Source organism: Neopelma chrysocephalum, unplaced genomic scaffold, assembly GCF_003984885.1.
Source record: "Neopelma chrysocephalum unplaced genomic scaffold, ASM398488v2 Primary Assembly neopelma1_106b, whole genome shotgun sequence".
In the NCBI taxonomy this organism is placed as follows: Eukaryota; Metazoa; Chordata; class Aves; order Passeriformes; family Pipridae; genus Neopelma; species Neopelma chrysocephalum.
In genome coordinates, this window is record NW_020897771.1 from 313,879 (window position 1) to 329,844 (window position 15,966).

Here is a 15,966-nt window from a genome sequence, read left to right on the forward strand (position 1 = left end):
TTAAAAGTTTAAATTTAGAGTTTTAAAGGGCCCCATGTACTAAATATGAACCTCATGAAGTGTCTTCCCTCCTCGCCTTGCCCGGTTAGCAGTGATGAGCGGCCACCTCTGTGCCCACGGTGTCCTGGCCTGTCCCAGCGTGCTGTGCTCAGGAATGGCCGAGCCCAGGATGGCCAGGCTGGCTCCTCTCCATGGACAGGGTGCCTGACACTGGGAGATGGGTTTGGCTTATTGCCTGAGTGTGTGGAGGGCTTTGAGTTACTTGAGAGGACAAGTAGCTGGGGAGAGCTGAAAGCTGATAGTCCATGTGGTCTCTGTGGTTTGGGAAGTTGAGTTCCTGTAACCACCATGGGAACTCTGCTTTTAACCTCTCTGTGCTGATCAGGAGGGTTTGAAGCACAGGGGGATGGGAGGGATGGACACAGAGGAGGGAGAGGGCAGCAGCTTCTCCATTTCCTCTTTCCTTGTACAGAATTCCCCTTGCCTTTTTAACAGTATCCCCCCCGCCATCCTCCTCTACCCAGTTACTCAGGACTTTAATTGTAAGGAGATTCCCAACTGCTCTCTGGCCCCGTGAAGGTCCAGGACACAGGGAACACACTGCATGACCGGGACCTATCACTGACCTTGGCCTCCCAGCCCCTCAGTGCTCCATTGTGTGCTCACCTGGACATGGTACTGGGAAGTCTCGTGCATAATGATGTTGGAATTGGAGTATTTTTTCCTTTGTTCTGTAAAAAAAAAAAAAGAAGAAAACAAGTGTTCATTGTTTATCTGTGAATCAGGGTCTGAGAATTACAGCTCTACAGTTTTCTTGTAATCTCTGAGATTCCAGCTTCAACTGGAATATTATTAGCTTTTGTTAGAAGGATTGGAAAATTGAGTGTGTAAAGTGCATGTTCATGTTGTATTCCTTCGTGCTGCTCATCTTTTGATTCAGCACCATTTGTGGAGCAAATTAAACCTTGTATAAATGAAATCCCTGGAAAAGGAACAATTAGGAAAGCTTTTGGAAGAGGGCTGGAGAGATGAGGAGTGTTTTGAGAAGATTGGCAGAAGGCCAGAAGGAAAAATCCAACCACAACCCACCAGTTTGGACATGACAGCCCTCTGACTCGTCCTCCACAAGAACCCTCTGTGCTCTGGGATGCTTTCAGTTTCCTTTCTTGATTTTCCTGGCAAGCCACAGTAAAGGGCTGTTGCTACAGGTAGGAAAGGCAGTTGGGATCAGCCAGGAACCTCAGTTTTTTGTATAGTATTTCTATGAGGCAACAAATCCTTATTACTTCCTGCATTTCTTACTGAAAAGCAGCAGTAAAGAGCAATTAGGGAAAAAATTGCTTGGTATTCCATGAGGCTATTGAACATAATCCTCCTGGAACTGACCCTGCCAGCTCTTACTCGCTGTTTAATCGGCCCTTGGCCAGGGATTCCTTTAAATTGCTTGAATGGTAGAGGAGGAACTATCCAGGCCCAGAGTGATCTGGGAGCATCCAAACTGGAAACATCCTCCTGGCCAGCAGAGGACATCCTTGGGTTTTAAAGAAGTGTATATTCATCTGAATTTCTCTGTGGTTCACTCAAAGCTCTCCTTAATACCTTCTCAGGGATTTGGCTTCTCTCTTGTTCTCCCCTTTTCTCTGAACACAGAACACGTGGCCTCATTTAACAAATTTCACATTTAAAGAGGCTAATTCCTAGAAAATGTCTGTCCTGATAGGAACTCATTCTGTCACTTTCCAAATGTATTAAAACCAGGATCTTTTGGTGAAGAGGTGAGTTGACAGGAGTCAACATGTATTCCAGGCACTGCCTGCCAGGATTCCTGCAAATGCCCCTGTGTGTGACGTGCAGCTTCGTGCCTGGATTTGTCCTGCCTAGAACAGGTTGGGATTTCCAGCCAGCCCCTCTAGCCCCTGGAATGCTCCCATTCCAACTTTCTTTGATTTAGCTCACATCTAGTGGGAATTAGGCGTTTCTTTGGCTGTCCTAAAATCAGAGTTGGGATCAGGGCCTGGGACACGTGCAGGGGCAGCATGTTTTCCCTTTGGGTCCCACCTTGGCACTGTGAGCCTTTCCTCCACATTCCCCCTGTATCTCTTACACTTTTATTTCTCCTTGCCTTCCATGGGAAGAGACGAGCAAGGATCAGCTCCAGCTCCACAGGCATTGCCAGCAGGTGTCTCCAGAACAGGCACTGCCTTTCTATGGGATCTGCCTGGGGGATTTCCCCTTTCTCCTTGGCCAGCGGAGAAGAGCTTTTACCCGGAGCCCCTCTTGGCCCTCTCCTGAAGCCACAGGGCTGAGCAGTGGTGGCAATCCTGCCCATGGCTGCAGGAGTGTGCTGAGCACCCACAGACACCCCAGACACGCTGGAAAGAGATGCCTGCTCTGGCCAGGGTGGACAGACGCTGGATTAAAGCTGATTGCTAAAGCTTTTTAGCACTTTTCTAACACTCTTTAGGCCTGGTGTGTGCTGATCTTGGCAGAACACGAGTACTTCACACCTCGTGTCTCTGTGGCTGAAAACACAACAGTGTTTTGCCTCTGCGGCTGATTCCTGATAGCCCTGGAGTGGTGGCTGTTCCCAAGTAGAAGTGGTTTGTTGGTGGGAACGCTGACTGGAGACTGCAGGTCTCTGAGCCAGGGTCTCCTACACCACCAGCACTGACTCAGAGGTGGAGTGAGGATAGTTCAGGGGGAAAGGCCTCGGACACCCAGCCCAGCTCCCTGCTCAGCCATTCCAGAGTGACCTTGAATAAAAGAATTAACATTGCGGCACAGCCACTTCCCACCTCGGGCTCGCAGGGAAGGCTCAGTGGCATTTTCTGTTTGCTGGGGGCTTTAATTGCAGTCTGTCCTACTTGGAATGTGGGGCAAGGTCTGGGGTAGGGCACAGGCAGCGCATCCTGCAGGGATTTGGGGCTGATGTGAGGCACTTTTCTTCTCTCAGTAACCTCAATTTCCTGCCCAGGCATTTCTCGTGTAAATAGATGACACTGATGGAAATGAGAGCACTGCACCCGTGTGGGATGGAGGCAGATCTGGAGTTTAAGGCATCCCTTAAAAGGCATCCCTTTTTTAACGGGAGTGGAAAAGGCTGAAGTGGGTGGTCTGGAAACAAAGGGGGTTTATATTAGGGCAGGCAAATGTCTCCAGCCCTGAGAGGAAGGGTTGGAGCTGCACTGGGAGCTGCTAGTCTGCGAGGAAGGGAAGGAACACCAGGGGGATGAGGTTTCCAGAGGGAGGCTAGTGCAGATCTCTGTTCCAGGTAGGAAAACAGCCCCTGGAGCTGCAGCAGTGGTCAGGGCTGCAGCTTGTTGCCCTCAGACTCTCTGGGATCCCCTCCAATGCCTTTGGCCCTTCCTCCAAGCTCAAAGAAGCTGCACATGTCCCGGTCAAGGGAGATCTCAGCATGAATCCCTGAGAAAATATTTGGAGAAGCCCTTGGAAATGTTGGGGACTGGCCAAAACCTCAAAACTCTGCATAGCCCAACTTTCCATCACCTGCCCTTGGTGACTGCAGAGAGCAAAGGCCCCTTTAGCCCTTTGCAGCCTTTTCCAGACAGTAGCAAGCCCAGGGACAGGGAGAAATGCAGATGTTTCCCCTCCCTCTGTTGATTTTCCCTGGGGGGATTTCTGCATTACCTCCGAGAGTCGCAGAACTAGAACAAAGTGCCTCTATTTTGTCTCACCATGTCATTCAAGTGACTGCCCAGAATCTGCCCAGGGCAAGAAATGGGGAGTTACTGCATATTCTCTTTCCTGTCCCTTTCCTTAAGAAGTCTGCTTGTTCCTTCTCCTGAAATCCCTTCTGTCTCCTTGGCTTCTACCTGGCCCCCACACCCATGGAAACTTTTATTTTTGTGTTTCCTCCTGGCAAATAAAACCATGAGGTCTGGAACCAGCCTGGCTTTCCGGGGACAGCAGGGTGCCAAAACACTGAAATCTCCTTTCCTAGCGCTTAGTTTTGATTGAAACACAGGAAGAATTAAAGATCCAGGCTGCAGATCACAACAGAGTCAGTCTTGGGCCACAGCTATCCAGGGAGTGTGGGTATTTAAAGAAAAATAGGGGGTTTGGGTTTATTTACTCAAAGCTGCAGAGCTTTCCATGATGCATCTTTATTAGTCTTTGCTTAAATCTGGCTCTGGTTGGGCTGGGCTAATACTGATACACTTTAGGAAGGAATTCTTCCCTGTGAGGGGGGAGAGGTCCTGGCACAAGTTGCCCAGGGAAGCTGTGGCTGCCCCATCCCTGGAAGTGTCCAAGTCCAGGTTGGACAGGGCTTGGAGCAACCTGGGCTAGTGGAAGGTGTCCCTGCCCATGGTGGTGGGGGGACTGGATGGGCTTGAAGGTTCCTTCCAACCCAAACCATTCTGGGATCCTGTGAGTGATGCCTGCAGGGAGATCTGTGACTGACTCTTGGATCAAGGGGGATCCTTTGCCTTGCACAGGTAAACTCCCCCAGCCAGAAGGGCTTCAGGAGGAGGGTCACCTGTCCCATGTGCTTCCCCGCTGCCTTTCTGCCCAGCCCTGTCCTTATCTGCTGGATGTTGGATGGAGGGACTCTGGCTCGGCAGCAGGAACCAATTTCCTCCCGGTTCATCCAACACCTCACCCGGGACACTTGGCATTTCTACAGCTCCTGCAACGGGCACCTCAGGTGTTATCCCACCCTCCACCTGCCCCAGCAGGCAGAGAATTCCATAATCCCCATGTGATAAATGAGCATTGCAGGAATACAGGGAAGACTTCCCCCAGATTAGCTCAGCCCCAACCTGCAGCTCTGTGTATGTCCTGTGTGACCTTCAGAGGCTGTGGCAGTGCAGGACTCTGGGTAGGACACAGGCAAAGGGCAAAGAGAGCTCTAGGGCTGTGGCACCAGTCCAGCAAACATCCCAAGGTGATAAAGCTGGCCCACAGTGACCACCACTGGCCTTTTTCCTTCTGTCTGCCAAGAGAGAGCCAAAGAGATGGGAAAACAATACGGCTTTGTCCTGTCCTTCTGGTGTCCTGCGTGGAGATCCTGGAAGGTGCTGCTGTGATCTACTGTGGCCTGAGGAGCAGTTGTGCTGATCCCAGACATTTACTGTATAAATGGCATGGGTGATCCAGAAAGTTTTGAATGCCTTGAGCATGGATAACACAATGGACATGCACAACCTCATTGTCTCATCTCTTGCCTCTCAGGATCTGGCCCAGTGATCCCTAAGACAGTCCTTTGAGGGGGAAAAACTCCTATAAATGGTTCTTTAATGGAATTCACTTCAGTCCTCTCCTAACCAGGTGGTTTTACTCTTGCCTCACATCCAGAGGTGTGGGGAAAATGGCAAAGAATGTTATCTATCACCAGCACCCTACAGATAAACAGGGCTGTGGGAATGGTGTTTCCCACTGGCACTGGTGAGGAAACGGGAAAAGCTCAGACCACTGCAGAGATACAGGGTGGATTTTACCCGACGGCTCAAAACAGTGCTGGGCTGAAATCCCAGTGATGAGGCTAAAATCTCCTCTGGAAGGGAGAGTGCCCTGTTTGGCTTTGTGTTAAGGAGCGGAAGGGATGAAAGAGAGGAATAAATAAGGAAGACAAGCAGGATCGATGCAAGTGCACACGGGGTTATTGGCTTGGTCCAGGAAACCAAACCACGTCTTTAGAGCCAAGATCCCTCTCCATTTCTGTGCAACACCTTTTTGCAGGGACTGTGGCTGTGAACACTCCCTTCAAGTGAGCACAAGAGATCAACTAGTGGGATAAACTGCCCACAGGACCAGCTCGGAGCTGGGATAATTGGTTGAGGTCTCTGAGCATGCTGAGCAGTGCCAAGGAGGGCAGGAGCAGGCTGGTCTTTCTCCAAACCAGAGGGCACAGTGTCCCCAGTACAATGTGCCAGTGGGACCAGGGGTGGGAGAAAGGGAGGTTGTAGGAGTCGGACACCCAGTGGTATACCTGGAATATCCACAGTGGAGAACATCTGCCTGGGTTGGAGAGAAACAGGCTCCTCTGGGACTCAGCTTACCCAGGGAGTGTGCTGGGGCTGCACTGACCTGCTGGGGGTTACAGGCTGCTACAGGCGGGATGCCAAACTCAGGGCAACATTGCATCTCCTTCCATCCCTTTCCATCCTGAAGTGCTCTAAACAAAAACTCCCCTGTGCGGGGCCAGGGTCAGCTGTGGGGTAAACAGGTGTCTCTAACAAACACAGGCAGCTACAGCAGAGCTGCAGGGCCCCCTCCTCCCCTCCGTGCACATCCTTCTCTGCTTAATTAGTTTTATCACACAGGATCCTCCCTGATCCTCCCTATCCCTCCCCATATTTGTTTCCAGCCGTTGCTGGGCAGAAGGCACAGCAGAAAACAGGGGGATGGACAAGTTTGGAGCAATGAGGAATCAGAGAGGAATTGGATTTGTTTTCCTTGGCAGTGCCACACCAAGGATCTCTCCTCCATTCCCTGCATCACACTGCCAAACTCCTCGGCCTCCACATCCATTGGATCAGCCTAAAGGAAGTCCTGGCTGTGCCTCCTGAAGCTTGCCAGTTCTTTATGTTATCTATATGTTATCCAGCTGTGCACAGGCTGTTTATAGTAACCTGCCAGCATGGCATGAGCTGGGCTGTGCCAACCAGCAGGTCAGGGCCAGCCTCCAGGGCCAGATGTGGTGGTCTGAGCACAGCTCTACAGCAGCCCAGCTCTGGGATCTGCCAGGCTCCTGCTTCCTCACCAAGTAGGAGGATGGGATGCTCCAGGTTGCACAGGGTTGGTGAAGGATCTGGTTTTGGGTCCTGCACAGACCTGCTGTGCCTGAGCTCCAGACAGGGAAGCATTTGCAGGTCCTGCCTTGCTGCTTCCCTGTTCCCCAGGGCCAGTGTGGGGAGAGCTCCATTTTGGAATATCTTTGCAGCTTAGGAAGCATCAAGCTCTCTGGGTGTGCTGTTACATCTGGAGCTGGTCTCCACTGGTGGCTGTGGCACTGGAAATCTCTGCCTGGGGCAGCTGTTGCTCCTGGCTGGTGTGTGAGGACAGCTCTGGAAGCTCTGGGAGTGAATGACCCGGCTCTCCCGGAGGTGTGAATGGGAGCAGTGAGCCAGGAGCCAGGTGCCACAGGGCTGAATTCCTACTCCACACTCTTCCTATTTGCGCAGCTCAGGCCCAGTGCTCACATTCCTGGTTTATTAGCTGAAGACACAACCCACTCCAGGAGAGCAAACAAAAACCTGACCCAGCTCCCGGGTTGTGCAAGGACTGAGCACATGAGGAACAGTGTGGGTTTGTGTCCAGCACGGCCGTGCTGCTCGGAGCAGGATCAGCGGGGGATTGAGGAACAGCAGGGGAGGCTCACGGGGAGGGATGTTCCTTCTTGCCTTTACAACCAGAGCTGGGAGAAATCTGCCAAATTATTTTTCACCAAACAACCCAAAGTGGTGTTTTCTGAACTTCCCGTACCTGGTAATGACATTTTTTGAGTGTCAGAATACAATAAGTAAGATTGGGGGAACCTTGATTTAGTTAAAGATTAATTTGCTTTACTTGGGGATCAAAAAAATTCATAATGAAAAGTTGGTAGTTTTTTGGTTTTGTTTGTTTGTTTTCATTGTTATTAAGTACCACGGCTTTTTTTCCCAAGGTAATTGGGCACATCCAAAATGCCATTTCCATTTAGGACAATGTTCCTTTGAGTAAGCTCTGAGCAAGCTCTGAGCAGTTACTCCATCCAAGGAGAAAACTTGCGCTCAACAGTTTTGAAGTGGCAAAGAAAAAAGGTTCACTGGAGATGCTGAGCAGTGTCAGAGGTGGCAGATCCCTCCCCACAGCATCCCTGTCACTAATTGCCATCCCAAATTCCCAGCCAACAGCACCTGGAGCAGTGCCTGCTCCTCCCAGTAGCTCCAGTCAGGGCTGAGCTGAGCCAATGTGTTCGCTGTCTTACTCACCCCTGGGGTTTGACCTGCAGGAACCAACAGGAATGTTGGCTTCCGATTTTTCTTCCAGCCCTGTTTCCAGCTGGAGTATTAAATGTCCAAGGCTTTGAATAAAGGGGTCACCCACACGGCAGTGTCGGAGGGGAGCCAGGTAATCTGAACCTGGAATCTCTTGTGGGAAAGGGACCTGAAGAAAGGAGCTGAAATGGCCCCAAGGGAGCAGTGCAGGAGGACAAGGGACTTATTCAGGGCTGGCAGTGGAGATGAGGAATTAATGGCCTGGGCAAGGAGGCTGGATCTTTGCTGGACCTCAGGCTTTCTCTCCAGTGAGATGAAAGCTTTCAAGACATGATGCTGAGTGGCACCATTCTGGTGCAGGCCCTTTTGGGAGACAAGGGGGTCTGTGGAGACTTCCATGAGCCAGTTCATGACCACTGAACATAATTTACTCTTCCATTGGTGTGTTCTGCCTGGCCAGGACCAAGCAGCCTCCTGCGGAGCCTCTCTGCCCGTGGCTCCCCAGGGAGATGATCCCTGTCCAGGGCCAGGCCAGGCAGGAAGTGGCTCTTCTCTTTGTGCTGGTGCCCCGTGTCCTGTTACGGCACCGAGGCCTGGCTTGGGTTACGGGGGTGCAGTGTCAAGTGACTACCCCTCAGCACTGCGCTCCGCAGCCTCACTCAGCCTCCAGAATCCCTCTTCCAGCCCTGTGCCCTGTCAAGTTCTGGTCTTTCCCACAAATGAGTGTATTGAGCATGGAGTGGGCAGGCTGTACCCCGTGGGCCCTATCTTACAGGTTTTCCCGGAGTGCAGCTGAGCACCGCAGGGACAGACAGAGCCAAACAGAAAAACTGCTGCTTCCCACAGCCCCCCAAGAAATCACTGTCACATCAAACTGCCCTGGGCTCCGCAGCTTCTCCTGGCTGTGCTGCCCGATCCCTCCGGAGAGCCAGCGCTGTCTGAGCAGCCGTGGGAGCAGCTGAGGGCACACCTGCAGGAGCCCACCTGAGACCCTGCACTGAGGGGTGGCAGCAGCTTTGCTGCTGTGGGGAGCACTGGGCAGAAACGCCTCCTGCCAGCCCCTCCTGTGGGCTCTGCCCCAGCCACGCTGGTTTCCCCCCAGGCTTTCATCCAGGCTGAGCAGAGCCCGTAAGCTGAGAAGCCACCTCAATTATTTATGGGGTGCATTAACATTTATTCAGCCGCTGGCTGTGCGGGGAGGAAGGTGGCAACTTGATAGGTGCCAGCCATTCCCCTGCTGCCAGCTGAGCTGGGGCTCAGCTCCTGCAGCCACAGACCCTTCCAGAATGTGGAGCTGAACAAATGGGATGCTGTTTTGCTAAGGGGGGAGAAAAAGATGAGTGTCCTGCTCCCCTGAGAGCCGGGAAACTCCACTGAGGGTGGCTGACCAGTTAGAAAGCCTATCCAACTCTGGTAGGGATAGAGCCAGGGGAGGGTATCTCGGGGCTTTAAGCCAATTTCATTGCAGAATTCTCTTTGGTTATCTCTCCCCATCCCTCTGTGCTCACCACAGTGAAGAAGACGTGGTGGTGGGCAATGTACTTAGTGACCAAGGCAATTTCAGCAGGCCAAGGGTGACACCAGGGCCGTGAGCCCGTGTCCTGTGAGGACCTTCACACTCTGTCCTGGAGCCCCCAGGGCAATCCCCCACCTTCATCATCCAGTTGCCTTTCTGTGCACAGCCTTGAGCTGCTTCTCTGCTCCAGCCTCACCACCACGATTTTAAATATCCCTCTGCAGGGTCTCACCTGAGGTGGGTTTAATATTCCCAATAAGCCCCTGTTGATCTCAGGGACACCTCAGCCCTCAGGTAACATTGTGTACCTGCCTTTGGCACCCCTGTCACGTTAGGCCAGTAGTGTTGTAGATAAAACATCTTTGGAAAGCTAAACCCAAGGCCTTGGTCACCAAGAAATAATATTTAGACACCTGTGTGCATTGGAGCACCTGTGATCATTACCCAGCAAGTTTTAAATGCAGTGGATGCCTGCATGCTGGGAATCTGGGAGTCACTGCACTCATTTCTTGGAGGTCTGGCAGTGTACAGACTGAGGGTCCAGCCTGATTGCACTGGAGAAAAATGGGAATTTGGAAAGTCTTGTCAGCTCCAAGCGTCCCTAAGCAGCATCATAATCACATAATGAAGGCCAGCTCGGCTTAGTGTGATTTGTTTCATTATAAAACATAATTCTCCCTGGAATTTTAGTTCTTGCCTGCCCTCTACCCCCAAATGTGCCAGCTTACAGCAGAAATTAATGCTGGGGGAGGGAGGATCCAAGTGGGAAGGGGACCAAGACATTTAAATATTGGTTTGCACGTGCTGAGTGCCCTTTCCTGAACTAAGGGGTGGGCTTCCAGTGCTGCCAAGCAAAATCCCTTTGGATATGCTCATGCAGGAGCTGAGCTGGCCAACAGCCTCGGATTTGTGCAGGGAATGCCTGCAGGGCTCGTTCTGTGCTCCAGCAGAGGCAGGGAAATAATAGGCAGCTGCTTTACTCCTCTTGAGGATTTGGCCCAGGGACGTACAGTCCTCATTTAAGGTTTGCTGGAATTTGGTCAAAGAGGTCCCAACCCTGGTAAAATTTGCTTTTGGGGTGTGTTCATGCGAAAAAATGTAAAAGATGGAATTCTGTGTTGAAAAGTGCTTATTTGAGAGCTGTGTTTGTTCTAAAGGCAGTCTGTCAGCCTTTCCCCTGGCTGGTTTTTCTGGCAGAGGCATCCTGGGGTGCTCCCTACTCCCTGTGCTGTGGCACCATCAGCCTTGGGCTCAGCATTAGATCCCTCCCTGGAACCCTGCCGGCTCGGAGCCCTGGGCCCCTGCCCCCATGGGTGCCAACCCACACACCTGCATGGCTCCACCACCACTGTCAGCTCTTGGGTCCGTTTCTACACCTCTCTGTACTCCTGTTTACCTGGAAACCACAGGCCTGCCCCTGATGGGATGTGCTGGAGTTTCAGTGCACAGCTGAAGGAATGATGCCCTTGGAGGCACGAGGAGTTTGTCTGAACTAGCAGTCCTGTGTGCACTCAAAATTTCCACACCTCACCCTCTTGCTTCTTTATCATGTGTCCTCCATCTCCAGAAGTGACTGACGTGGTTAAACCCCCACTTGGCACCTGCCCATCCTGCAGCATCCAGGGCAGCCCAAATTTCTGCTCTACCTGTATCCCCATGTTTCATTTATTGGCAGCTAATTGAAGTTAGTTACCAATGGCTTTGTTTAACACTAAGTACAGCCCCTGCCATCCCACTTCTCCCCAGTGAGATAAGTCACTGCTCCAGGCTACTCCACTTGGATAAAGCTTCAGCCAAAACCCTATGACAACCAAAGTCACTTCCCAGAGACAAACAAACCACCTTGGCAGCCTGTAGCTGCTGAGGGCGATTTCTGATCAAATAGATCTCCAAGGAGAAGCACACACAGCCTGTTCATTCCCAATTAAACATCAAGAGGGTAAATCCTGGCTCTCAGGAGGAAGAGTTTGCAGGCTCAGACTCCCCAAGAGCTGCGAGTGTTCCCCCAGACAACTCCCATCTTCCCAGGGAATAAATGAAGGAGGTGATTTCTCACAAGACTTTCTGCTTGTTCAGCCCACCCCACAGGCCAAATCTTCCCCTGGGGAACATTGAAAGAGCTGCTCAGATCAAGACTAACTGTTTTTGGTACCTAAATGTTCTCTGTGGTGGTTTGTGAACAAGCTGCCTCTTGAGCTGTGCACAAACACCCATCCTACCCATTCCCTGCACTTCCAAAGAGCCAAAGGGCACCAGAGTTTTCATGGTTCACTGAGTAGTTAGAAGAGGATAATCATTAACCTGCTGAGGACAGTCTTTCTTTTGTGAGGTCTTTTATCAGGGGATCTTGCTAACAGACTGGAGAGGATCTGGATGAGGGGAAGCAATGTTCTGTTCCCACAAAATCCCAGCTGTCCCCAGTGCGGGAGGTGTTGGCACAGACATAAGTTGTGTTTTTGCCGCCAGGTCAGGCCAGCCTGTCATGTATGGAGCTCTGGATTCACGTGGCTTTGGTTGAGTTCCAGCCTAGAACTCCCAAACAGCCCATGCAGCTCTCCAGAGGTGCCTTTGCTATAGGAAACTTGGGATGTGTTTGTGGACACAACTCACCATACAGGTCCTTTGCGCTCAGCTTGGAGGCTCCATCAGCTTTGCCCATGCTGCCACTGGAAAAGGAGGAGGGTACAAATCAACCATCAGCTCCCAAATCTTTTTAACATCAGCTTTCACACAGCAGCTCTGCAGCTGTCCCAGAGGGACCAGCCCTTCCTTTCCTCCCCATCACATCCATTGGATGTGGTACATCTCTGAATTACCAGGGAAAGCATTTCCTCGTGGGCTGTGCCGGCGCTCCCTGTGCAACCCTACCTGTTATCCACACCATGGGGACATGTCACTGAGCCCTGCACTGGAAACAGGAGATGGAGCAGCCCAGCCAGGCCTGTCCCACTAGAGTTACCTCCACACAGTGTCCTGGGAAGGACAGTGCTTCCAGAGGGGCTGCTTTAAGGACCCCAGCTCCCAGTGTGCCATAAGGGGGGTTGTTCCAGGGAACAGCCCAGGTAAATGGAGACCCCTCCGTGTTATGCCTGAGTACCCCTGAATCTGAGGCAATGTAAGAGCCAAGATTATGATCCCTTCTGAATGGACCTGTTGGAGATGTACCCCTTTGAAGGCAGGTGCTCAGGTATAGAACATATCCCGTATAAAAATGTGGGAGGATGGAATTGTGTGCCAACAGCTGGGTTTTGGGGTGTCAGGTTCCTAAGCACCACCATGTAGGACCACCCCCATGCCTGGGTCATGGGTAGGACTGAGCAGCCAGGAAATAACAGCGTTTCCTCTGGCAGAGGAGGATCCAAGCAGGATCTGAGGTGCTGTGGTCAGGCTGTCCAGCACAGAGCAGTAGCCTGTGAGTGCACAGGGGTACCTTCTGCTCTGTCACCGTGTCCCCCTGAGGGCAGGCAGCAATTCATGGTGCTCTTACACTGTGCAGGAAGGAGGGAGAGACCTGGTGGCTGTGGCTCCACTGGGAAGCTGCCCTGGGCTGCTGTAGCCGCAAGGCTGAAGGTGGAGAGGCTCCTGGTGTCCCTCTCCTCTCTCCACCTGATGTGTCCTTATCAAACCACAGCACACAGGCAGGTGATGTGTGAGGCAGGGCCAGGTTCTGAGGTGCCCAGGAAGGGTGAAACAAACACCAGGGATTCTGGGGACAAGCGTGAGCACTTGGAGTACCCCCTGATGGTAGGAAGGAGTGGTGGAGGAAGCCCACCATGGAGATCCTTACTTGGATGAGCCGGGGTTGCTGCTGAGGGATCCCTTGTGACTCATGTCGCTTCACAGGCCGGGCAACTGCAGCAGAAGCAGAAGAGACAGGATCAGTGGTTATAAAACAGGCTGTCAGGTGATTTATCCCTGTGCATCCTGCCCTTCCTGCTCCGAGCTGGGGTCTCCGAGCAGACGGAACAGTCGGGTGAGCACAGGGGGGTTCCCCCCTGCTCCCAGACACCTCTCCCTGCTGTGACCTGGGCTGGAGGTGACACATGTCAGGATGCTTTCTCAAAACCTATTTCCTCTTCTCCCTCTTGCCCATCCCTTCCAGGCACACCCCAGATCGGTGGCATTCCAGCACGTCTTTCCCCAGCAGTGCTGCCCTGCCTGAGGTTTAACAGGGACTGAGGTGACCTTTGCCTTCCCGGTCTGTCCCTGTGCCTGTGTGCTCGTGGCTGTGTGTCCTGAGTCATTTGCCATGCCTAGAGTGCCATTAGCTTTTGTTATGTGGTAATTTTAAGCTCTACACCAGCTGGTAAAGTATGTTTATGAGGGGATTGCCCACATAAAGAAAAGTGGAATAACTGTGAATGCTGCTCCACTGGCAGCACAAGGATGGAAGAAATTGGGCTGAGGTGGCTCAGTGCTTGATGAGGGGCAGACAGGCTCCGTTCAGATTTTTTTCCTCCTCTTTCAGATGAGAATCATAAATAATGTGGGAGAAGATGTGAGAGAGATCCAGGCACTGCTCTGACAGCAGAACTGCAAGGGGGGGGAAAAAAGGGGAAAACAAGGTATAAAAAAAATCTCAGGAAATACTTTGTATTGGCATCCAAGATCTTCACCTCTGCTCCAGTGTGTGAGCTGAAGGGAAGCCAAGGCAAAGTCTGAAAGGTTTCAGACCTTAGTTCTTAGTTCACTTTAGGAAAGCTCAGGGGCACCTCTGTCCCTGGGTTGGACCCCGCTCACCTCCTGATAAGTTTGTCAGAAATCAAAGGTTTCTTTACAATACTCATTGTTGGCTTGAAGGAAGAAGTTGCTCAATGTCTTCAGTGGGTTTTCCTACAAGGGGACCTCTGAGCGTGCTTGGCATGTGCCAGGGGCTGCCCTGACAGCTATGGGCAGGCAGTGGAGCTTCCTCTCAAGGCTTGGTCTTCACTGAATTTAGGCTAAAGTGTGTGTGTAATCCCCAGGGAATACTTTGGAGTCATCCCTGCCACCTGGGATTTCCCCTCTGCTGCAGGGCTTGTTGTATCATCAGCAGACCTGCCCTAGATTCCTTACGTATCCGCTTGGAAACACTCGTTAGTGGTATTTTGCTCCATGTGTTTCACCCTGAGGTGAGTGCAGAGACAGTTTTCTCACTGATCTTATCAGCCCTGCCAGAGGGATGTGTTTATGGAGATGTAGCTCTTCAGGTGAAGCTGCACACAGAGTGTACGGAGAACCTCGGCACATTTTGGGCTCGGCCTCACAACTTGCAGCCTCTTTACTGTCCCAGTAACCCTCCTAAGCTCTGAGGCACTGCTAGAAATGACTCTCACGTGCATTTTGGAGCTAGTACATTCTTCCTTTTTCATCTCTCTTGTGGTCAATGCTGAAGTCCCTACACACACTTATAACAGGTCTAAATTCTTATTCACCTTAGAATAGTAACTTGGTGTTCTGCCAACCCTTCTGAGTGTAATAAAACCCATCCCTGTGCCCAAGCTTGGGTACCTGTGAATTTTTCCTCCCTTAATAGCTGTCTACTGGTTTCCTTTTACAGTCCTCAAACTGTTCCTATCTCCCAGATCTCCGTGTGCATTAGCATAAGGTACCTGGAAAAGGGAACTTGTGCTCTTAAAAACCCCGCTCTGCTCTGTTTCCTCTGCACCACCCAATCACTTGAGTCCCACAACTGATGATAGATGGGAATGTTTCTGCATGTTAATGTCATATTTCTGGCTCCCTTTCACTTACTGCCCCAGGGCCGTGTCTGTAATGGACTGAAATCCAGGTTACTCCAGCAGGAATGTGGCACCGAGTCTGGCCTGTGGAGCTCAAACCTGGTCCCAGGCTCCAGCTGTGAAGCAACAGGAGGAACCAGGGATGCAGCCATGGTCACCCTGGTTTTTGCTTCTCCTTCCCAAGCTCTGTTCAAAAGAAAAACTGGGATCTGCTCTTGGAGAGGCCCATCTGGTCAAACCCTACATGGCAGTGGCAGAGGGTCCTGCTCGGCTTTATGGGTGAAGCAGGACCAGCCCTAAAATGAGGCAATTCTTCATCTGATGGTGGTCAATAAAGTACTGATGGGATAAGCTGGGCTCCCCCGATGAAGGCAGGATAAGCTAGCCTGGAAGGTTGTCCTCCCTTCCAGGGTGCCTGTGTCCCAAAAAGGCCATGGAACTAGAAGCAGTGTAAATGGCTGCCCAGTCAGAACGTCCTTATCGTGCTGGGCTCCCTTTTCTCTGGTTTTTCCTGCTGTTTTGCTGCCTTGCCCTTTGCCCGGCTCTCCCCGCTGTGCTCAGGGCCGGGGCTGTGCCCAGGCTGTGGGACTTTTGGAGGGTGTGGTGTGCGCTGACCAAGTTAAACCAGGCCAGAGCCTCGTGCCAGAGCTTTTAATTCAGCGTAAATTACCTGATATTAATTGACTTCGAGCTGGAAGACTGGGAGGGGGAAGGGCACGTTTCTAAAGGCTTGGAGACTTTATAATGAGTTTGCTAAATCAAGAGACAACTGGGCTTGAGGAAGGTGAGG

The 15,966-nt window shown here is 51.7% G+C and overlaps 1 protein-coding gene and 1 long non-coding RNA gene across 3 annotated transcripts in view; one reads left to right on the forward strand and one right to left on the reverse strand.

Moving 5' to 3' along the window:
* LOC113973858 overlaps positions 1-15,966 on the forward strand; it is a 53,541-nt gene that overhangs the window by 18,554 nt on the left and 19,021 nt on the right. The gene's annotated exons all lie outside the window — the stretch shown is intronic.
* The window catches only part of EPS8L2 (EPS8 like 2), a 48,238-nt gene that overhangs the window by 17,892 nt on the left and 14,380 nt on the right, over positions 1-15,966 (reverse strand). For both annotated transcript variants that reach the window (XM_027696377.1, XM_027696378.1), the window contains exons 2-4: positions 13,244-13,308; positions 12,067-12,122; positions 667-731 (exon numbers count right to left, since the gene is read on the reverse strand). In XM_027696377.1, coding sequence (XP_027552178.1) covers positions 667-731; positions 12,067-12,122; positions 13,244-13,287 — 165 coding nt within the window. In that variant the 5' untranslated portion in view covers positions 13,288-13,308. The remainder of the gene's footprint in view (positions 1-666; positions 732-12,066; positions 12,123-13,243; positions 13,309-15,966) is intronic.